The 23,333-nt window shown below is 43.0% G+C and overlaps 1 protein-coding gene across 7 annotated transcripts in view; it reads left to right on the top strand.

Moving 5' to 3' along the window:
- Positions 1–23,333, top strand: part of BLNK (B cell linker) — an 89,699-nt gene that overhangs the window by 13,779 nt on the left and 52,587 nt on the right. For 4 of the 7 annotated variants that reach the window (XR_004385709.1, XM_032883441.1, XM_032883422.1 and 1 more), the window contains exons 2-5: positions 10,840–10,905; positions 14,559–14,608; positions 16,751–16,834; positions 22,109–22,149. Coding sequence is in view for 6 of the 7 variants with exons in the window: in XM_032883441.1 (XP_032739332.1) it covers positions 10,840–10,905; positions 14,559–14,608; positions 16,751–16,834; positions 22,109–22,149 (241 nt within the window). In the remaining variant the exon portion in view is untranslated. The remainder of the gene's footprint in view (positions 1–10,839; positions 10,906–14,558; positions 14,609–16,750; positions 16,835–22,108; positions 22,150–23,333) is intronic. The other 3 variants (XM_032883450.1, XM_032883458.1, XM_032883463.1) reach the window with 1 other exon arrangement.

The following is a 23,333-nucleotide window of genomic DNA, read 5'->3' on the forward strand; positions in this document are numbered from 1 at the left end:
ACATATATTTTGGAGGTACTGGCCAGTTGTGAGGAGAGCACAGATTTCTAAGGTACCAGACCAAGTAGACGTAGCTAATTCACAGGAAAGAGCCAGCCATCAGTGGAGTGCCAGGAGCTCCCAATGAGTGAGTAACTCTGAGCCAAGAGAAAAGGGCAGGATTATTCATTTCCGAGACCCAAGGAGCTTCTGCAGGCTTTTGAGGAGGGTGTGGCCCGGTGCAAGCTGGGGTTTAGGAACAGGAGCTGAGAAGGGCCCTGACAAGCCCTCACACACAGAGGACCAGCCCCACTGATACTGAAAACATAAAACTCCATACCATCCTTGGTTAAGATTTGGAGAGGAAGAAGAAGGAAGGATTTATCTGCTGTTTTTGTTTGCAAAGAGTCTCTTTCGTCTGAGACCCTCCTTTAATCCATTCCTAAATCCAGATTAAGCAAGGATTTTCCTCTGATGAACACAGCTTTGCATTCCACCTTTCCTGGAGAGATGGAAGTGCAAAAACCCTCTAAAACCTGCCTTTCACTATTCTCTGTGACTGCATTAAGGAGCTAAAAGGAAAGCAAGATGTTTTCTGATCCTTTTATTTTTTTTTCTACTAAATTTCAAAAAACATACTTCTTGGGGATAGTACCATCTTTTAAGTCATCTCCTGTGTTTAATAAAAATTATTGGAAAGGTATAGTTTTTGGTGATTGGGCCAAACTATCCATGTGCAGCTGCCTTTCCAGTGGTCCTTTGGTGCTGATGGAGCCTTGCGTCCAGTCCACCAGTCTACCCTTCCTGCATCTGTTCTGTCCCTCCACATCCTGGGGCTGCTCTCAGCCTGCAGACACCTTTCTGAAGGGCGGTCAGCATCTATGGATTCCTCTCCTCATGCTGTCTTAGCTGGTGGGTCTTCCCTGCACAATCTACAAATGGTAACACTGCCAGTGGTTCTCGACCTTGGCCACACATCAGAATCACCTGAGAGCCAACGGTGTGGCGGGGGGTTGGGGGGGAGGTTTGGGTATGAGGAGTATTAAAAGCACGCTAAGTGACTCTAATGTGTAGCCAAAATCAAGATGCCCTCCTCCTCCTCATCATCCTCCAAGAAGAAGATGTATAGACACTGCGCATTGATGTAATCTCTGACCTTCAATTCAAAAAATACTCACTGAAAAAGGCTGGGCTGTTTGTGTTCAGCTCCTAGAGCTGGAGTCCCCACTCTGATGCCAGGTTGCCAGGGAACGGAAGGCAGACAGATAGAAAGTATCTCTGTGTCAGATTTGTATTGATCTGAGCAACCACAAAGGTAAAAACCTGGTCGTCAGCACCCACGGCTCATTCTTTCTGCTCTCTCTCCCTATCAAGAGCAGACATCACACCACTGACTAAAACTCCTATTTGCCAGTATGGTAGTTTCCTGGGGAGAGAAAGTGTCTGTGTAAGCCTTCAGCATCCCATTATGGAGTAAAGATATTTCAGGCAAAGAGTGAGGTGGGAGGTTGGGGGGGGGTATTTCTCTTGTGCTCTTTGCAATTAAGCCTGGCCTAGAAACAGATAAACCCGCTTTACTTCTTTTAATAAAGTTTCTCAGCCTTCTGTGTGCATGAGAATCACCAGTCCCTAGAAGTTTGTAAAATGCAGATTGCTGGGCCCACCTGGAATTTTTATTTCATTGAGATGGTTGAGGGTCCAGCAATCTGAATTCTTGTTTTTAATTTAATTTAATTTTTTGGCAAGCACAGTACTTGTACTTGTACTAAACTTAGTGTTGATTAAAATGCTCTCTTCTTACCCTTGAATACAGCTGAGTATATGGAAACATTTGTTAGTACTAAAGGCAGCCTAAGAACCCAAAATAATTCATTTTTTTGCAAAGGTATTTTTGGAGGTTAGAGATCAAAATGCTACCCATGTCAGGGCACATAAATACCCCGTTTCATGCAGAACCGTGATTAGTGGGTGAGTCTCACATGTTGGTACCAATCAGCCATGCCAGGCTGGTGGGTGTTCTCAGCCGACCCTTCCTGCCACCACCCATCACCCTCCCCCCCCAAAACCCACAAAACAACAACAATAACAGACACCCCATAACCAAACCCAATCCTGGAGCACCTTCGGGCCTTGAGATCAACCCCAGTGGGAAGGCTCCCCCTTCCCCTCTAGTGCACATCACTGAAAGGAGTTTTGTTCCTGGTCTAAACCAGTCCCCAGGGTCTTCTGCAAGAAGAGCCGCTACAGTGAACTGAAAAGACCCGATGAACTGAAATGGCCTGCGTGGGCAAGCACTTTACATTCATTATCTATTCTCTTCACAGCAACCCTGAGAGGTAAATATCTTCATTTACAGGTGCTAGTGTAGGGTAGTCTTCAGGCCATCCTCTAGAAAACAACTGTTTCAGAAAGTGACCTGGCTTTGAAAGAACAGGCAGGAAGTGGAGAGGGACTCTCTCCTGCCCCTTGGGCTCAATCCCCTAATCCAAGGCCCTCAGAAACAAGGCCTCCAGCAGATCTTCTTGATCCACACTTGATTCTTGTCTGCTCAGGTCAGGTCTGGTCTTCTCTCTCCCCTCCCTCAAGTATAGGTGTCCTGACATTTCACTGCTCCCTGTCATACCCACCCAGATTGGAGTTTCGGCTCATTAAAAGCCCGTCTGTTTGCAGGGGGAGGAAAGGTACAGGTAAAGACTGGGTGACTAAGCAGACAAAGCCTCAAGATCATGCTCACTTACGAAAATGTTTGAGATACAAGTGGAAAATGCAGATTACGAAATGCCACGTATGATCTTAATTATGTAAAATCTATACCTACTATACATGTGTAGCAAAACATTGGAAGGCTGTTCAATTAGATGTTAATAGCAGAGGTTGGAATTAAGAGTGACATTTTAAGTATTATTTCCAAAGTTTAATACAATGAACACCTGTGACGTGTAGCCACCATGATAGTATCATATAAAAATAGTTTCACTGCCCTGAAAATCCCCTGTTCTACCTATTCATCTTTCCCTTCCTCCTCCCCAACTCATGACAGCAACTGATCTTTCTACTGTTTCCATAGTTTTGCCTTTTCCAGATTCCAGTTGGAATCATACAATATGTAGTCCTTTCAGCCTTTCAGGATTGATTGCACTTAGCATATATTTCATTTTTTATCAGAAATGAAGTTACAAAATTAAAAACTCTACAACCTGGGTAACCAGCTACTACTTACTTACCTGGGACTCCAAACAAAGGTCACATTCCTTTTTGCCATTCAAAATACAGTACCCCTATCCCACTTTTACTGGATTTCCTGCCACTGGCATTCTGGGAGTCCCCGGGCTGCTTATACATCTCACACTGCCCCATCCTGGCTCTTGCTTGTCTCCAGATCTGTGAACCCATATTCCTGGAGCCATTTCCCTTAACTCCTCCCATCACTTCCCCATCCCTCCAGCTGTGGTGCAGCTGGCATCCTCCAGCCTCCATGTAGATTTCTAAGGCTCTTTCCACCTTTGGCCACAGACCCTTTCCTCATTTCCGCACAACCCAACAGACTAACTAACATGTAGTAAGTCTCTGCCGAAATTTGGGGAATAACAGAAGGAAGCACCACACAGAGAATGATTTATATTTGTTACTAGACAAGGATTCGCTCAGCATCCTGGATCTATCTTTAAGTCTTCCAAGCTTTGCTCCCAGCCATAGACCATTCCAAGAGCCAGCCCACCTCTAGACTGTAGAAATCCTTCTAGAGGTCGACCTGTGGAGGGACCAACAACCAGAAGGCCCCAGGAAGATGGGAAACATCCAGGTAGCAAAGCCCAAGTCTTGCCCACCACCTGTTCATCTTCCTCGCTTCCTGTCCTAGAGAAGTCTTTTCAGGCTGAGTGACAGCCCATTTCCCACAGACGGGGATATGGTCATGTCTTTGTCCCAATGTCACCAAATGGTCCTGACCATGTAGCTCTGCACCAAGCAGGTCCAGTCCCTTTTTCCATTGTTGCAAAAGGAGGGGGGTTCATGTTTACCCTTCACCACCACCCCCACCCTTCATGGTCACTCTGCTGCTTCAGCAGACTGTGGCTCAAGAAAGCACATGAGTCTAAAATGAATAAAGATATACAGGTAGAGGGTAGTCTAAATCCACATGGAGGAAACTCAAAAGACCCACAAAGGAGGGACAGCCCAGGAAAACCAACGCCCCAGTGAGGTTGTTGAACTGACTGCTCAGCTTCACTGTCTGGAACTTTGCACTGAGATTCTGGAGGACTTGAGTTTTCCCAAAGCATCAGTTTGCTTAACTCAGGTGCAACTGAAAGGCCCACAGCACAAAAAGGCTTGGAGGGTGGTCTCCTGACCGGTGAAGTCTGCCCCATGCAAATGGTTGGAAATGCAAATTATCCGACCCACTCTGGACCTACCCAATCAGAACATCTGGGGGCGGGGCCCACCTTCTGCCTTTCAATAGCCCTTGGGCAGATGCAGTTGAAGGTGAGAAGGGCCTTCTTTGAAGGCAAAAAGTTGCTGGTTACCTTCAAATAACTATTTGTCCAACTCAGAACACTGAGAGATCTAAATCTTTTAAGATCCAGGCTTAGCCTGGGGCATGGTACTTTAGGGTGTTGTTAAAAGCTAAGTTTGTTGACATTAATTCAAAAGCTTCCAAAAAAAATTTAAATCCGTGACAAAGGAGTGAATGTATAATTTTATATGGTTTCTATGAGTAATAATAATTACAAATATTTGTGTGATCTGCTCACCATTTTAAAATGCTAAAGTGACATGCTGCTTAAAAATATGTATTAAGGTCTTTTTCCCCCCCAAGGTTTTATTTAAATTCAAGTTAGTTCTAGTTTAAGGGGTAGAATTTACTGATTCATCAGTTGCATATAACACCCAGTGCTCCTCTCATCAAGTGTCCTCCTTAATCCCCAACATCCAGTTACCCCATCTCCCATCCACTTCCCCTCCAGCAACCCTCAGTTTGTTTCCTATAGTTTAAAGTCTCTTATGATTTGCCTCCCTTATTTTATTCTTCCTTCCCTTCTCTTATGTTCTTCTGCTTTGTTTCTTAATTCCATGTGTGAGTGAAATTATATGGTGTCTTTCTCTGACCAGCTTATTTCACTTAGCATAATACCCTCTAGTTCCATTCTCATCATTGCAAATGGCAAGATTTCATTCTTTTAGATGGCTGAGTAATATTCTATTGTATATATATACCACATCTTCTTTATTCATTCATCTGTTTATGAACATCTGGACTCTTTCCATAGTTGGCTATTGTAGACATTGGTGCTGTAATCATTGGGTTGCACGTGTATCCCTTTGAATTACTATTTTTATATCCTCTGGATAAATACCTAATAGTGCGGTTGCTGGGTCATAGAGTAGCTCTATTTTTAACTTTTTGAGAAACTTCCATATTGTCTTCCACAGTGGCTGTACCAGCTTCCATTCCCACCAACAATGTAAGAGGGTTCCCTTTTTCCACATCCTCAACAACATTTGATGTTTCCTGAGATGTTAATTTTAGCCATTCTGACTGGTGTGAGGTGATATCTCATTGTGATTGTGATTTTGATTTGTATTTCTCTGATAATGAGTGATGTTGAGCATTATTTCATGTGTCTATTGGCCATTTGTATGTTTTCTTTGGAAAAATCTGTGTTCATGTCTTCTGCTCATTTCTTGACTGGATTATTTATTTTGGGAGTCTTGAGTTTGATAAATTCTTTATAGATTTCAGATATTAGTCCTTTATCTGATATGTCATTTGCAAATACCTTCTCCCATTCCATGAGTTGCCTATTAGTTTTGTTGATTATTTCCTTTGCTGTGCAGAAGCTTTTTATCTTGATGAAGTCCCAATAGTTCATTTTTGCTTTTGTTTCTCTTGCCTTTGGAGATGTGTCTAATAAGAAGTTGCTGTGGCCGAGGTCAAAGTGGTTGCTGCCTGTGTTCTCCTCAGAGATTTTGTTGGATTACTGTCTCACATTTAGGTCTTTCATCCATTTTGACTTTATTTTTGTGTATGATGTGAGAAAGTGGTCCAGTTTCATTCTTCTACATATGGCTGTCCAGTATTCCCAACACTGTTTGTTGAAAAGACTGTCTTTTTTCCATTGGATATTCTTTCCTGTTTTGTTGAAGATTAGTTATCCCTATAGTTATGGGTCCATTTATGGGTTCTATGTGTCTGTTTTTTTGCTAGTACCATACCATCTTGATGATTACAGCTTTGTCATACAGCTTGGAGTCCAGAATTGTGATGCATCCTGCTTTGCTTTTCAATTTTCCTTTGGCTATTCAGGGTCTTTTCTGGTTCCATACAAACTTTAGAATTGTTTGTTCTAGCTCTGTGAAAGATGCTGATGGTATTTCACTAGGGATTACCATATTAGTATTTTCTTAAAACATATATTAGATAAGTTTTGTTCTTCATTTTATTTTGTTACGTGAACATGGCTGTGTCTTCACAATTTTAAAAATTAAATTGTGATCCTATATCCTTCTGCCATCCATGGAAGGATATCTCTTAAAGGACTATTCAAAAAGAAGCTGCTTATGCATATTTTCACCTACACCTGACGTACCACAGTGAGACAGCTGGTATTTAAATCTGGGAACAGTCCAGCTGTATATTCCTTTCACATATGCTTTATGTTGTAGTAGCGCAAAAAAGTGCTCCAAAGTGGGACAGTTGATGCCAGAGAGGAGGAAAGCTGTGCATTACACAGTGTCTGAATAGTTGATAAAATGAAATGAAAGTAACATTACATTTTGGTTTGGGAGATACTGTGTTTTTCCAGGTGACAGAAGCTGGGTGGCTATAACTGAGCAGTCCATGGGCATAAGAATTTGTGTGAATGAGAGGCAGAGGGAAAAGAAAAGTTGTGCATACAAAGTGTATAGTTTATGAACCAATTCAACAATGTGCCATAATTACATATTATAATTATAATTATTTTAATAACCTATAATGGAAAGAAATTAGGAAAGGCCAAGAAGCATCAAATACCAAGTTGAGCAAAATTACATCAGGGTCTTGCAACAGTTTACATCTGTTTATCTCCACTTGCAGCAAAACTGCTTATACAGATCAGCCCCAGGCTCCCCCTTACTCTGTGTCTGGTTCTTGACAGACTTCAGAGGGCATCCTTTATGCTGGCTCATTTTGTCCTTGAACCTGGTTAAGGATTAATTCAGCCTGAAGGTGTTCTGTTCAGTTACAGTCAGCTTACAGCCAGAGTCGCCGTCTGCTCTGCACTGGAAATTATTAAAGTGCCTCCCAGTCAAACCATTCCAACTCCTCTCTCTCAATCTCTCCTTCTCTCCATGCCCAGCCCTCCTTTCCATTTTCCCTCATTCCTCTGTCTCAGAGATTCCCTAGAGTTCTACAGGAAAAGGAGATAGGAGTTGGGCCTAGGATATATGTGAACAAACTCTAGAATCCTGTGGCGTTCTGAGGCAACTCAGAGGTCCAGCTCTAGGGAGCCTCTGTGTGTCTCAGATGGGCAGGTGGTCCCCCTTCTCCCTCATCCATTCTTTCCCCTCTGCTGCTGAGCCTAGGGCTTTGCTGAGTTCACAGGAATGGACTTAGTGAGCACAGCCTAACTAAGTGGGGATACAAAATGTGGTCTCATTTCCTTTGTTATCCAAATGACCATTTGGCACGGACCTCTTCCCACATCCCAACCTGGGCCCCTCAGTGGGTCCCCCAGTTTTGTAGGTAATGCCCCAAGATGCAGCCTAAAGTTGTCCTGAAAGAAATTTCTCTTATCCTCTACCCAACCCTCCAGCCTGTCTTCCCTTTGCGCTTTGCTCCTCCAAGTCAATGGAACACACCTTTCCCCACAGCCCGGCTGAGGCCATGGTGCAATGACAACAGGATACCACTGAACATTCGGGGGGCAATGGAGAGGAATTCTTTCATGGCAAATGGCTAGTGATGGTGGCGGTTAGGTCTCTACTTAGAGCTGGAACCCAGACCCAGCCTCATGTTCCAGCCAACATGCCACTCTTGTATCCCTCCCCACCTGCCCACCAATGAATATCCCTCAGGTTTGTCTGTGCTCTCAAGATTAGCTCCTGTCATTTGACCTGGAAGGGGTGGGAGCTCCCCAGAATCCCCAGGGCAAGTTCCCATTCTCTATTTGAGAATCTTCCTTTTCCCAAAATGGTTGAGGTTAGAAGGGACGATCCCTACACAGTAAATCTCACCCCACCCCTTGGTGCCCAACACCTCTCAGTAAACAACTGCAGTGGATCATCAGCCTTGATGGGTCTTAAATTAACACTTAGCAGCGGACACCAGGCAGAGCTCCTCCAGCAAGCTTCCGCTCATGCTCTAAACTGCTCTACCCACACTGCAGAGCTTCGCAACAAACGCGTCCTAAATCCATGCAGAGCCAGAGAATATTCCTCCAGATTCCCCCCAGTCAACAGGGTTTCATAGACCTCCACCAAGCTTAATTGCGCCCAATCTTCATATTACCTGTAACACAATGCCTAGCTCCCAGACTTAGAGAAATCTGTGATCAGGTTTACGGGAAATCACAATTTTCTCCAAGAACAATGGCTACGTGCAAAATTTACATTTTGTTAACTATAAGGCCCAGTCAAATGGTTTCTTCAGAATAAAGGAAAGATTTGCCTGAAAAGTGACTTCAACTGTCTTACTCTTTGAGGACAGAACTGTGTGAAATTATATATACATAATTTATGTATATATATATAAATAAGAAATATATATTTTATATATTTATATACATCATTATTTATATACAATATAAAATATAAACATATATATTTTGCACATAATGTAGAACATATTTTTACATGTAAATATATTTAAATATAAGTAATATATTTATATGTTTTTTAAAGTCAGAAAGTTATTATGAAGGAAAAAAACCATGGCCCTATACTCTGACCCTGTTAACATTTTTCTCTACATATGTATATAAAACAGATAATAGAAATGATATCTGTACAAGCTATGAACATTGAAATAATATAGAAAAATCTTCATTATAAGAAGAAAGTCTCTTTTTTACAAAACGGAAGCCCCCATCCCCAGTCAAGCCTCCCGCTTTCACTCCACAGATGATACACGCCCAGCTCTGAGGACATGTAGAGGCTGAAATCTATTCCTTGACTGTTTGCCAGGCTGTGTGCCCCGCCACTGTGCAGGTGTCCACCCAGAAGAAAGGGGTACCTTTTCCTAATTCATATGAGAATGCTCTGTTGCCTTTGAAAACAGTCTTTGAATAACTGCTTGCATATCCCTCTAAAAAGCTATACGTGTACTGGCTTATAGGAATATATGTGTCCTTTCTCATCCCACAGAAAAAATATGTGGTACACACATTGTTCTGAACTTTACTTCCTTTCTTCCTTTTTTTCTTTTTTCTCCTTCATCTTTTTTTTTTTTTAAACTTAATATGTGCTGGAGATGTTTATGTGTCAGCAATGCAGGTGTGTGTTTCTTTTCTTTTTTTTTTTAAGGGTCTATGGCATTCCATTGTATGGCTTTATCAGTCTGTGTAACTAGTTCCCTTTTAATGATTGATGGACATTTAGGTTGTTTCCAGATTTTTTAGTGGGGAGGCAGAAAGGGTTAGGGCTATTATGCAAAATGTTTATATGTACATAATGGTATGGTTTTATGACCATGTTTATAATGGCAAGTTCCTAGCAGCAGAATTTCTGGGTCAAAAGTCATGGAGGTTTTAAAATTTAATAGATATTGATTGTAACAATGTGCATTCCCAAGAATATATGTATTTTTGTACCCCCATCTACCCAGGGTATTATCAAGTTACGTTCTGCCAGTCTGATGAGCCAAACATATCGCATTGTTGTTTCAATTTAGATTTCTTTAGATATAAGTAATGTTAAATATCTTTTTATTAGTCTGTTAGCCACTCACACTTTTCTGTTAGCCATGTGTTTGCATCTTTTGCCCATTTCCTATTGAATTATTAATAATATTTTGTGGAGTCATAAGATTTGCCATTCAGAACATGAGTCATTATTATTATTGTGTTGCAAATATTTCTTCCAGCACGTCATTTATCTTTTGATTTTGTGCATATTATTTTTTGTTCTACAGGGTTTCCAAATGTACGTGCAGTCAGATTCATTAATCATTTTCTTTATGGCTTCTGTGTATGTACAACTTTTTTGTGACAGTTTTCCCAGATTCTACCTAGTAAAGTTAACAACAAAAAAAAATCTTAGACCTGATTTCAGCCCACCTGTCCAAGGTCACTCCATCTTGCAATGTGAATGGTCTAAGGACACTCAGTGGTGAACAGTGAGGTTTATCAGAGGGCTTTGCCTCATATGTGTCCTCAGAATGGACAGATCTGAAAATCAAAATGTCTCTTCAGAGCCTGAGCCTGGCCCAGACATCCAATAGACAGGGACAGGGATAGGGATATGCCCAATGACCATGTTCCTTATAGAATACTTACCCTCAGACAAACCATAAGTTGCTCTTAATCTCACAAAAAAACTGAGGGTTGCTGGGGGGAGGAGAGGTATGGAGAGGGTGGCTGGGTTATGGACATTGGGGAGGGTATGTCCTATGGTGAGTGCTGTGAAATGAAATGAAAGAGACTGATGATTCAGAGACCTGTACCCCTGGGGCAAATAATACATGTTAATAAAAATAATGAATAAAAAAAATACTTTCCCTTTACTCAAGGAGCAAACAGCCAATTTGATTAAATATAATACAATTCCCACTATTTGGGGGGTTTATTATAGGTCTTTAGCTCTCTTTTTGTATTCAAGGATAGAAGACTTTTTTTTTAATTGACCTACTTATTGGTATTTTATGTTTAATTTTGCTTCTTGCAGGCAGCTTCAAAAGATGGTCCACGATATCAAGAACAATGAAGGTGGAATAATGAACAAAATCAAAAAGTAAGTTAAACTCCATAGCACTATATAAGCACTCATTTATATAAATTACATATTTTTCCAGCCTGTGCTAGGTGGAAGGGAACAAAGTTCTCTGTTACCCAAGTGAGGAGTTGCAACCTCTTTAGCATGTAACCCTTTCTTACTCATGGCAAGAGTCCATGGTGGTAAGATCCATCTTCAGGAAACATGGCAAATGAATGGGGTGATCCTCAGGGAACTTTGCTTTTCCCTCTCACTGCAGTAAAAGTGAGCTGTCCCCCTCAAAGTGCCAGCAAATGTCAACAAAGACGTTTCTAGAAACAGGACAATCGGCTTCTATAACTATTTAGTTAAAGTCCACTAGGACATGCTTGGAGAAATCCAAAAGAGAAGTTCTAAGAACACAATCCTATCATTTTTAGGATGCCATACCTGTTTTCCATATTTCAATTTTTTGCTTTTTAAATTATAGCCTTAAAATTGTGTTTTCAGTTGGCACTTAGAGAGGAAAAGCCAGAATTTCAAATCTTCCTGCACATCAAAAACTCTTAAGCTTTTTTTTTTTTAAAGATAAAAATTGTGCAGACCTGTATTTGCCACTCAAAATCTAAGTTAAGAGGAAAGAGGAAATAGTATCCCATTAAGCTTTTAAGTTCTTTTATTTAGAAAATGAAAGTAGTAGTAGATTCACCAGGAAAAAAAAATCAAACAGTTCAGAATTGCATGAAGTAAAAATCTCCCACTTCTCCACATCCCCACCTCAACCAGCTTCAGGGAAACAAACATTGTCATAACTGAGTCTGATATATATATCTGTATGTATGTGATACAGTACATGCCTGTACACACATATATTTTCATCATGAATGGCGTCACACTTCATTCTACCAACTTGATTTTGCTTAGTGGTTTTACTTAATGCTAGATCATGGACATCTTTGTTTGATAGTATGTAAAATAAGGCATATTCCATTTTAAACAGCTGATTAATAGTCTGCTATAAATATATTTTCATTCATTTAACCAGCTATGCATCGGTGAACACTTTTTAAAGGGAAGGAGATGTGGGAGTTTAAACTGGCATATTCTTGGGGGAGCGATTTGATAAAATCACTAAAAATTTTGTGGCCATTTCTTTCAGCTTAACTGTCATAAGTAACATTTCAATAAATAATTTTTACAAATTTTGAGTGTACCAGAAAGCTAAATTCCTAAAATGAAATCTAGAAATGGAAGAATTTGTGCCCTTGAAATTTTTATTGATATTACCAAATTGCTTGCCAAAAATTTTGTACCATTAATAGTGTATAAAATTTCATTTTCCTATGCCTTCGGAACAAAGTGTCTTCATTCTTTTTGGTCTTTGTTAAACTTGAAAGTAAGAAATCATGTTTTATGGTTTTTTAGACTATAAAATGCAAATGAGTCTCAATATTTGTAAGTCATTATCATAAAATAGTTAAAATGATCTTCTGCTTGTGGGCCATCTACTAGAGGAAAATTTGTCCTCATGTTCTGTCCTGTGGTGGAGAGAGGTGTGTGATTATTCTCATTTAATATTTCTGACACATGCAAAATCTCATTGAAATGAGGGAACCCTGCTAGTCATTGTTTTAATAGCTAGGGATTCTAGATTAATTATCCCACAGTTGCCAGTTTTACAATACACCAGTTTTCTAAATAATATGAAGCCACTGTGTAAAATGTCTCTCTCTTACCTGGTCAGGCATACTCACAGTAGCCATGGAGCTCAAAGTTTTTCAGACAGTTCCTATTTCATTATGCTCATTGTTCCCAAAATACATTTTGACTTGAAAAACCATGTTTCCTCTCAGCTTGGAAAATATGGCTGCCATAGTCGTTACCCTGGGTGAAGTCAGTGGGCCTTTGGTTCTGAGTGACCTGCTGTTAACGCTCTTGCTTGTTGCCAGGCAACAGGTGCTACCTTGAAAGGAGGAAGCACGGTTGAACACACTGGTTTCCTAACAGAAGACCGTGACAGAGTTGTCGCTGGTCCATGGCCAAATGAGAAAATAAGGACCTTGAAGCGTTGGGGGTTGACATGCAGCTGCCGGCTGCTAAGTAAGACCCAAACCACAGCTTTTATTCCTAGTTGGTGTTCAGTGACCACCAGCCCCTTCCTGAGTCTGTTCTTTATCCCGAGATGGTAACATTTTGGGTATTAAAATACCTTTTCTTTTCTCTTATGAAATAGTGGCAATAATGGGTAATGGAGGGACGCCTGGGTGGCTCAGTTGGTTAAGCAGCTGCCTTCGGTTCGGGTTATGATCCCAGCGTCCTGGGATCGAGTCCCACATCGGGCTCCTTGCTCTGCAGGGAGCCTGCTTCTCCCTCTGCCTCTGCCTGCCATTCTGTCTGCCTGTGCTCGCTCTCTCTCTCTCATAAATAAATAAAATCTTAAAAAAAAAAAAATAATGGGTAATGGATGGTTCGTGCTTTTTGAAATTTTACTGGTCCAAGTACAGACCCGGCACCGTGATTCCTTGTTTGTTTTTGTGCTTTTTCCCCCACTATAACACTGTGGCTAATCTTTCTATCTGGACCTCATCAGAAGTCTAATGATAATATCTCCCCAGCTCATGCTGGCTTGCTGTGAGAATTGAATGAAATAATCGACCTAAGAACCTTTGGGGAAACAAAAAGCAAAATTTCTATGCAAATATAAATATTGTTATTTTTGCACATTACAATTCTCATTTGTCAGGCTAATTTTTCGTAATCAGACATGAATTTCTATACTGCTTTTTTTTCCCACAAGAAATGAAATATGTTTTGCATGGTTAACCTATTCCCTTCTTCTAAAAAAGGATGTGATGTTTTAGTAAATAAAGGCTACTGGATATAGGTTTTATTTAAATATACTTTAAATTTCATTAAGCATATCATTCTTAAATAAAATGGGCTACTATTATTAAGAATAATAATTTACTGGAAAACTTAGCCATTTCAAATAATAGAATGGGAGGTGTTATCAGAACTTTAGTAAGCCTAAATATTGGGATACATTTTTAAAATGTAATTTTAATTTTCTTCTTTTGGTGATGGGGGAAGGATTGTGAATATTCAAACATTTTATATATGCATAAAGGTACTAAAGTAGTTTTGAGAGTGCTTGAAACAGTTCAATGTCTAAATAAACTGAATATCATAATCTTCAACCTGGAGACCCTCACTACTCATTTATTTGGCACTTTTTAGTAGTGCCAAAATAATCTCAGTCCAACCTACAACCCAAGTGCTCTGTTACAGCTAATATTTTTTTTATATTTAAAGCATTTATTAAGTTATTTATTCAAATAGAGTCCATCTTCTCTTATCGCCCTATCAACCAATCAGCATTTCTCTTCCTTGAACCTCTGAACTCTGTGCTTGCTTGTATTCTGACCTCTCAGAACCCTTCCACCATTGGATTTTACCTTTGCTGAGTGACAGCCCCATTGCACACTGGAGAGATGGGGGAGATGGGAGACCTCTGGTTAATGGATTCACTCCATTTACAATACATTTAGTCTTTCAGTGAGATGGGTCCAAAAGAAGCCAATATTCTATTAGTTATCTGTCTGTTACCTCTATACCTGCTTCTGTTTGGGGCCTTGACAGCAGTCGTCCTCACAACAGTGTCCTGACCATTTGTCTAATGGTTGTATCTATAGGCTGAAAGTCAAAGCGCCTCCAAGTGTTCCTCAAAGAGATTATGCCTCAGGTAAGAGTATTTCTAAAATACTTGGACTCTTGACTAATTTCATGTTCATATTTACTTCCTGAAAAGGGAACTATGTTCTACTCATTTGAAAATAAGAGTGCCCATCCTAATTTTAAGAATGCCCAAATCTATTAGGCATTTGACTATAGTGGAGCTGTAGTATTCCATCCATCCATCCATCCATCCATCCATCCATCCATCCAACCACTCATCTATTTATCAAACATTTATTAAGTATCTTCCATGTGCTGGGCAAATACACGGTTTTAGGTAGAGACACAGCGCTAAACAAGACAGATATAGTCTCCACACTCACAGTGTTTATAGTGAAGAAAAAAGGTACAATGGTACAAAAGCAATTAGAGTTCAGGGTGATGGGGAAGCACAAAGTTCTATGAAAGTCCATCAGCAATGTCTTATCTAATCTGAGGTGAAGGGTGTGGAGGAAGTGGGGAAGGGAAGGCTTCCTGGATAGAGAATTATGAAAATGGATACTTGAAGGTCACTGGGGGTTGGGGTGGGAGGAGGATAATCTATTGATGGCACATGGTTACTCAGTCCTCTCTGACGTCCCTGCTACCCAGTCCAACTAGGATCAATTTTGTCAGCAGAGGGTAGTCTTGAGATTGGTGTTGTTTATGGCAGTGGTGAGAAAAATAAATTATCCAACATACTGCCCTTCTCTAGAAGAAATTCTTTGGGAAGATAGGCCTAAAATCTCTTTCTACTGGCTTAAATATAAAGATTTCCTGGACATGGACAGACCTATAGAGCCCTTAATGAAAACCACAGGTCTACAGATATCATTGAAGTCTCTTCCTCTATCCCTGACAGCTAAAACCAAATCACAACCTTAAAGGATGCTTACTGGTTTTTTTTTTTTTCTGTCACTGATCAAGATAGCAATAAATCAGACAGTTGAGTTCCTCCTAGGCACTAATTAAATCTTATCACACTAAGAAATGCGGACCAACATATCAAGTCTAGTGACTGACCTGTTGGACTACTTTCTAGAAGTTGCTAGGTTGCAGAGTACTTACTGACCTCACCTTGCCAGTCACCAAATCTCAACAGTTGACCAGGAGACTCCTTTGCAATGAAAAAAAGTTAAAATAAATAAAAAAATAAAGACCCTGTCCTGATCTTTAAAATCTACCTGATCAAAGCCAAGGGGGTTGGGGAACCTCAAGTGAGCTGCTTAGTTAACAAAAGAGAAGAAATTCCTCCTTCTCTCCCAAGTTCTAAAAAAGAAAAGAAAGCAGACAACACCTGCTAAGTACCCTGAGTTTTGATAGGAAAATTATGGAATCATGGAATCCCAGGTCTAAAAGGAGCCCCAGAGGTTTGGCAGCCTGACCTCCAACCCAGCGCTCACCCCTGCCCCCACCACCACCACACACCAAAAATGAAACCCATGTTCTGTTTGAACATTTCCTGTGATGACTTCCCAAGCCCCTCTGGTCCTGTCAAGGACAGACAGCCCTGGCAGGACAGAGATGCAGTCCATTTCCTGGTGGCTTTCTAAGTCTGTCCTCATGGCCATGCAGCACAAGTTTTTAAACATTCAAGAAAGCAGAGATCGAGTTCTTGCAACTCCAAGGATAAAATTAAGAAATTAGGTCATTTGAATAGTTTCTTCTCTGGAATCAATATCTCCAGGTGCTTCTGCTGTTTCACACGTTCTTTGACTCATTTGACAAATATGACACAGTACATCCTGTGTGACACTCACTCTACTAGATACGGAGTGGAGAACAAAATATAGCCCCTGACCTTCAGGTGCTTCATGACTAGTGGGGGACCCAATAATAAGTGAGGATGCCTACAGGTCACTATCTGCCTGAAGTCCCACTGTTGTGGAGGGAAAGCCCCACCAGCCTTTCCACACCCCTCTGTGGCCAGAACTGAACAAGGCCTCTCTCCTTGGACCCTGGGGCCCTACTACCCAGGGGTGGTTGGAAAAAGCACAGGGAATGCATAGCATACCTCCGTCCACTAATGAAGTGAGCTATAACACTGCTTTGCACTTGCCCTCATGTCCTTACGGAAGCCAGCATTCACTTGTGTTTTTTTTTTGTTTTTTTGTTTTGTTTTGTTTTTTTTTTTTTGTCTCTCTGTCTCCACTCTGATTGGTGGTACCAGCAAGGCTGACACGGGGAGAGCGGCATTCACCACCAGCCCCGCCTCATGGAACTAAGGCTAGAGGAATGAAAATTGGACTTGAAGGTATTGGAAAGCCTGGAAAGTCCTTAAAGACCACTTACCCCTGGCTTCTCGTGTGAGGGCTAAGTGGAGACCAGACAGGCTAAGGGGCTGCCCAAGGTCATACGGCCAGGCGACATAGACATGTATGTCTGTATGGGCAGCATGTATGATCGGTCATGTATGTCTGTATGGCCGGTCATACAGATAGGCCACGGGGCTGCCCAAGGTCATACAGCCAAACCAGGACTCCACCCTCCCACCCCCTGTTAACAGGGCTCTGAGAAGGGATGAGGGGACATGCAAACAAAAGGACTTTTTAAAATGTGAAGTATTTAGATGCAGATCCCCTCTCTTAGCCAGCTCAGATCCACTCCCCAAGGGGTCACATCCCTTTCTCCTCTTGGGGCACCCAGGGAGACTGTCCATGGGCTGCCTCCCCTGTGGCCTCTGTAGTTCTGCTTTCTCTTCCTCCCCTGCATCTGCCTCTGCCACCACGTCTAACCCAGGCTCCTTCCTTCTTTCCTTCCTGCATCGCACTGCACCCATCCCACGGCTTCCCCACATCCTTCCACCAGCTCGGTAAGAGGAGAAGCTGGCAGGCCTAGTGGCCCAGAGCATGGCCTCCAGAGCTGAATCAGGGCCACAGATGTGTGTGTGTTAGACACACAGCGCGGAGGGTGCCCCACAATGTCCAGAGTCTCTGGTGCTGCTCGTGACCCAGAACAGAAAGGCTCCGTGCCCACCCTTGCGTTCACCGCTTCACTCAAGCTCTCACCATTGACTCTTTGACTGCCTTTCCAACCATCCCTTCCCATTCCCAAGCTCCCCAGTCTGATTCGGCCTTTGTCTCTTCATGCCTGAACTGCTCAAACACCATCCTCATCGACCTTCCTGCCTCCAGCTTGTCACTGGGGCCTACAGTGGCCTCTGTAGCTGGAGCACCCCCTTGGCTGGCAACAACCCGGCTTTGTTTTCTCCTCAGACTCTCCAGAACAGCATGTTCTTTCCAGCACATCTATGCCTTATGGCTCTGCCTTATGGATACCCCTTCCAGCCATCAGTAAAGCCGTGCTTCTGGGGCTGACACACAGGCCCTAGCCTTAGGGGGTGGAAGGAGGATGCCCTCCTTCATCTTCATTCTGTCATTTGGGTTCTGGCCATCCTTCAAGGCCCGGCCCAATCCCACCTTCACCACACAGCCTCATGCAACCCCTCAACCTTTGCTGAGTGCACCGTTCGCAGAACTTTCCCAGCACCTGTCCATGATTCCAGGTGTTGAGACATTTGTCAGGAAAGCCTACACTGCCCTGGATTGCCCTTGGTGTGATACACAGCTGTTCTTCTAGACTCCAGGTCTATTACCTCCATGGCTGGGTGAGATCTTGGACTTTGGGGTCCTCTAGCCTCGGTTAGAATCCCAGCTTTGGCCCCTAAACCCTCCGAACCTAGAAACGTTTTATAACTTCCCTTGAAAGATTGGAGATAAGAGTGCTGATCTATCCTTCAGGCTGTTAATAAAGTAGATTAATAGTGACCAGCAGCATCCACAGAGCTCTTACTCAGTGGGTGATGTCAGATGGCTTTCTCACTTTCCCTGGGCTATTTCATTTCATTCTGATGAAGCCCCATGACACAGGCTCTACTTATCCTATCCATTTCAGTGGTGAGAAAACAGATGCCCAGAGGTTAAGCAATTTACCTGTTCATTCTGCTAGCAAGTGGAAGAATCAGGATTTTGATTGGCAGCCTGACCCCAGAGCCCAAGCTCCAAACCCTGGAGTGGACACTGAAGTGGAGTCACTGTGGCATTCCCATGTGCCTCACAGTGCCAGCTGCTGGGCCCACAGGCTGGGGGAGGCACATGAATCACAAAGCCTGAGCCTGGCAAGGGGAGGAGCCCCTCTATTGTGTGGCATGGGATTGTGACACTGTAAATGGAACATAAGCTCCAAACCAGGTACATGACCAATGGAAAGGCTCCCCCTCATAAGGAGGCCCAACCAGCATTTCAGCTTCCTGCCAGGGGCGTGCAACCTTCCTTCCCAAGTGAAACTGCCTTTCCCATACTAAACTTGCCCTTACCCTCCTGAAAGCGTCACCCTCTATTTTAGAGGCTCTCTTGGGTCCGTTTCTTTATGTAGCCATACTGTGTGGTTGCCATTAGAGTGAAATAGAATGATGTTGCTGTAAGGGTTTATTAAGACATTGTCAATACCCAAGACAACACTACCATTAACATAGCATTTACTGCGTGCCCAGTTTTGGGAAGCACTCGTGGGTATTGTATTCCTGGATTCTCATAAACACATGAGGCAGGCACTATTCTTACCCTTGTTTCACAGGTGAGAAATTGAGCTTTAAACAACTAAAGTCCTGGTCCTCTGCCAAGCAGGTAGTAAAGAGCGGAGCCAGGATTTGAACCGGGGGAGCCTGGTTCTAAAACCACAACCCACCCACTTTCGGAAGCCCTGAGATGCTGGACCACCACCCCATACTTTGGCTCTAGTACTTTGGAGCATACTGCATTTTAGTTTGGGAAATGGTCTGCAGGCCATGACTTCAAGAGCAGGATGTTTTGAGTTGCTGGTAGGACCAGGAGATGGGTGTAGCTGGGGGAGAAAGGGGCGCTGTCTGGCAACCTCCCCCACGTGGTGATGCTTTTATCTCTTCTCTGCCTCAGTGCTCTATGATGCCTGGATTGGGCCACTCTTGTTTCTCCTAGATTTTATGTGAAGGCTCAGTAGAGGGCCAGGCAGTTTACATGGGATTTCAGCTGTAGGGACCAACACAGACAGCCTGGCTTCCAGCCCGCCCCCTCACTCATCAGCCATGTGGCCTCAGACACGTTTTGCCGCATCTCTTAGCTTCCGTTTCCTTGACTATAAAATTGAGATCATGACGGCATCTACCACAAAGCTCTGTTTTGAGGATAATTGGGAAAATACACTTATCCTAGCCCTGAGCACATAGGAAGTGTTTAATAAATGGAATCTATTATTAGTATCCTAATACTCATTCCTTCAACTCATCTGTTGCTTCATACTTTTATTACTGCATGGATTACAAATGCCAAATACCATTCAGATACAAAGATAAAATAAATAGGCCTTGTTTTTCAGTACAAAGAGGCACAAAAAAATGATCATAGCACAGGGCAGAAAGGACCACCCGTGTCACCAAGGTGCCAGCAGCCCCTATGAGGGCCCAGAGGAAGGAGTCATAATTAGAACCCGAGGGACTGGGGAAGACCCAATGGCAGAGGTAAAACAGGTATTTCCATGCAAAGAAGGAAGACAGGCTGGGGAAATAGCCCAGGCAGAGCAGAGAATGATCAAAAGTACAGGCTGGGAGGAACACACTGCCCAGTATCACTGTGAGTGAACATGGAAGATGGCAAGAGAAGTCGTGGGAGGGACAGGAAGGGGAGGCATCAAAATGTGTGGACTCAGAGCCTTGACTTTACTCCATAGGGAGCTGCTGATGATTCTTGAGGAAAGGAGCAGCATGCTCCAAAGTTTATTTTAAGAAAATCACTAGAAATAGTATGAAATGTGTGTTGGAGAGGAAAGATAATTGGGACAGGAAAAGTAGTTAGCTTCTGCAAGTACTTTTCAGCAGTGACTGGCCAGAAAATGGGCCCCAGTTCCCTGAGAAAAGACTCAGCAAACACAGCTCAATGAGGCAGGGAGGTGTGTTTTATAAAGGTATTTTATAAAGGTTTCTATCTTAAAGGTTGAAACTAAAACATCTTGCCACCATAAGTGCTGATCTTCGGTTATCCCCAAACTTAAGGTATTAGAAACATATCTACCTCGGTACCAGATGTTAGTATATTGAGAAGAGGACTTATTGACCTAGTCTTCTCAGGTTTCTTGCAAAGCCCCAGTGATTGCAGCATACTCTAATTTGATATAAGATAGCCCAGATCATCACTTCATAAGAATTCTCTCGTGTGAATGTCAAAGTTTGACCCATTATTTGGCTCATAAAGTAAAGCTCCTTCTTAGTGCCTATCATGTTTTTCCCAAGAGAGGGCACTGTTGCTGCTGTAACCTAAAATCTGGCCACGCTGCTCTAAACCCTTCCTTTGGGCCCCCATTTTTTCTCTACAGTTCCTTTCCCTGTGCCTCTTCGGAGTCCGCCTAGAGCTGGAGTCTGTGGTCTGCCATTGCAGGGGCTAGAAATGGCAAGAAAAGGTTCTACCAAGGCTCTGGAGGGTTCAGGGACCATCTACTGGGCCCCCTCCCGTGACTGCTCAATGGTCTAGGAGAAGAGCTGGGAGCTTCCCTGGATGGGTTGCAGGAGCCACTCTGCCATCTGGACCAGTGCCTGGTTGATCTGTAGAGCTGAGCGAATTGTAGTTACCCTCTAATGTCAGTTTATGTGATGGGGTGGATGCTAAGCCTCTCATACTCTGAATGTGTTTTGGAGAAAAGGGAATCAGATATTCTCCTTGACTGTCCATAATTCAGATCTATTATATTCTTCAAGAACCTAAGCTCCTTAACACCCGTTATTTCCATTTTCATCCTGCCTGGGGAGCCAAGGACAGTGGCAGTGAGGTAGCATGGTGCTGGAGCCCACAGCATGCCCTTGGAAGTCAGCCTGCAGGGTTCAACTCCTGGCTTTATTATTTGCTATCTGACCTTGGGCAAATGACTTATTTTTGCTGGGCCTCAGCTTCCTCATAAGATCTCTAAGAGACTACTCTGAAAATATTTCCTGGCATGTAGTTTTAAAGCACCAGGTAAATCTTTTCAATAAGAAAGTGAAAGTTAGGGCCACAGAGAATCCCAGAAGTGATCTGTCACCTTACAGATCTTGAGACTGAGGCCCAGAGAAGTTAGCTGTCTTGACCACTCTCTGACCAGTTAGGAGCAGAGCCTGCATGGGAATTTTGGTCTATTGTGACTCCCTCTCCAGTGCTCTTTCGACTACAACATCCGCATACTGATTCATAGAAATCCTGAGAAGCAACATGGTATGAATTGCAGGTGTCTCCAGGGTTATTCTAAAGTCCCCAAAATGCTCCTTAACAAAGACAGTCGAGGTTCAGATGTACCATGTCTCTGCCTCAGTGGGACTTACCTTTCTGATTTGAGAATTGATTCTTTTTTTTAAAGAGGAGTTGAAAGCGGATGAACATGAGATAAGTGTAATAACTATTCAAAGCCAAGTAAACAAGACCGGGGAGCCCAAAGGCAAAGAAGGCAGCTGCAGGCTAGTGGCGGACACGGTGGGGCTGGCCAGCTGAGATTTACACTTGTGCCTTCTGCTTCCCACATGCCATTGCAGAGAACCCTGCTGATGAAGAGGAGCAGTGGTCCGATGATTTCGTGAGTATTTGCTCCTGGGAGCAGGAGGGAGGGTGTTGTTTCCACTGAGATCTGTGGGAGACCTTTACAGGGGCTTGTTTCTGAAGGACATGCTGCTGGTCACCCGTGCGTCACAGCGGGGAGATGGCTGGCCTGGAAGGGCCACCAACAGATAGACAAGGGGGCAAGAACCCCATAGTGGCTGACTTGACCTGGCACCAACGTGTACCAGGCTAAGTGCTTCATCCACATTACCTCCCTTAATCCTCCCCAGAGCCCTACGTGTAGGCATTCTTATCCCCATCTTCAGTGCTGCCGTTTGGAGTTCTCACCAGCACAGCCAAAACAAATGTGAAATGTTTTTAAATAATTCTGTATCAGTTAACAAAGGTCTCTGCCCTGAATTCCCCAGTGCCCCATCATTTCCTGGGACTTATCTAGGAGCCCTACGAGTGAATGCCTGGCACATTAGGGGACCCCTGGCCACTCTTAGGTCAGGATCTGAGCCATGCTTATTGTCAAACATTTCGAATATCAGTCCTGTTCATTTTATTGGTAATGAAGCATAGAGAGTTTAAGTTTAAAGTTTTTAAGTTTAAGAGACTTGTAGTTTCCAAGTTCAAACCCAGGCCCTCAAATCTCAAAGCCAGGCTTTTCGACTCCAAGGAACTTGTTGTGACCAAGAGGACCATGACGGATGCTGGGGACAACAGAGTGACCCCAACAGGGTGATGAGTCAGAGTCAGCCGTCACCCTCTTCACAGTGGTTCTGCAGCCCGCAGGGCCCCTTGCTCACTTCTCTCTTGGGTCAAGCCTTATAGGGACAAAACATCCTAAGAACTTTTTACAAAACTATTATTCCTCATTGATATCAAATTCATTCAGAATGTTCGTCTGCTCCACACCACGTGTGTTTTATCTGGACAGGATCCAAGAGGGCCTCCACACAGCCACACACCCCAGTGTACAGATAAGGAAACCAAGACTAGGAAAATGAAAAGGACTTGCCCGTGGCCATTCAGTTACTCAGTGGCCCAGTGGAACGAGCGCCCAGGACTCCTGTCCCCTGAGTTGGAGCCCAACTCCACACGGGTTCACCATCTGGAATTTATCCAGAGTATTATGAGGCAGGAGTGCCTCCCTTCTCTGCCTCTCTTCTTTCTGCGGAGAAAACTGTAGAAAGGGGAACTGAGAAGGCCTTTCTG

The sequence above is a fragment of the Lontra canadensis genome, unplaced genomic scaffold, assembly GCF_010015895.1.
Source record: "Lontra canadensis isolate GAN:19392208 unplaced genomic scaffold, GSC_riverotter_1.0 scaffold3, whole genome shotgun sequence".
NCBI lineage: Eukaryota > Metazoa > Chordata > Mammalia > Carnivora > Mustelidae > Lontra > Lontra canadensis.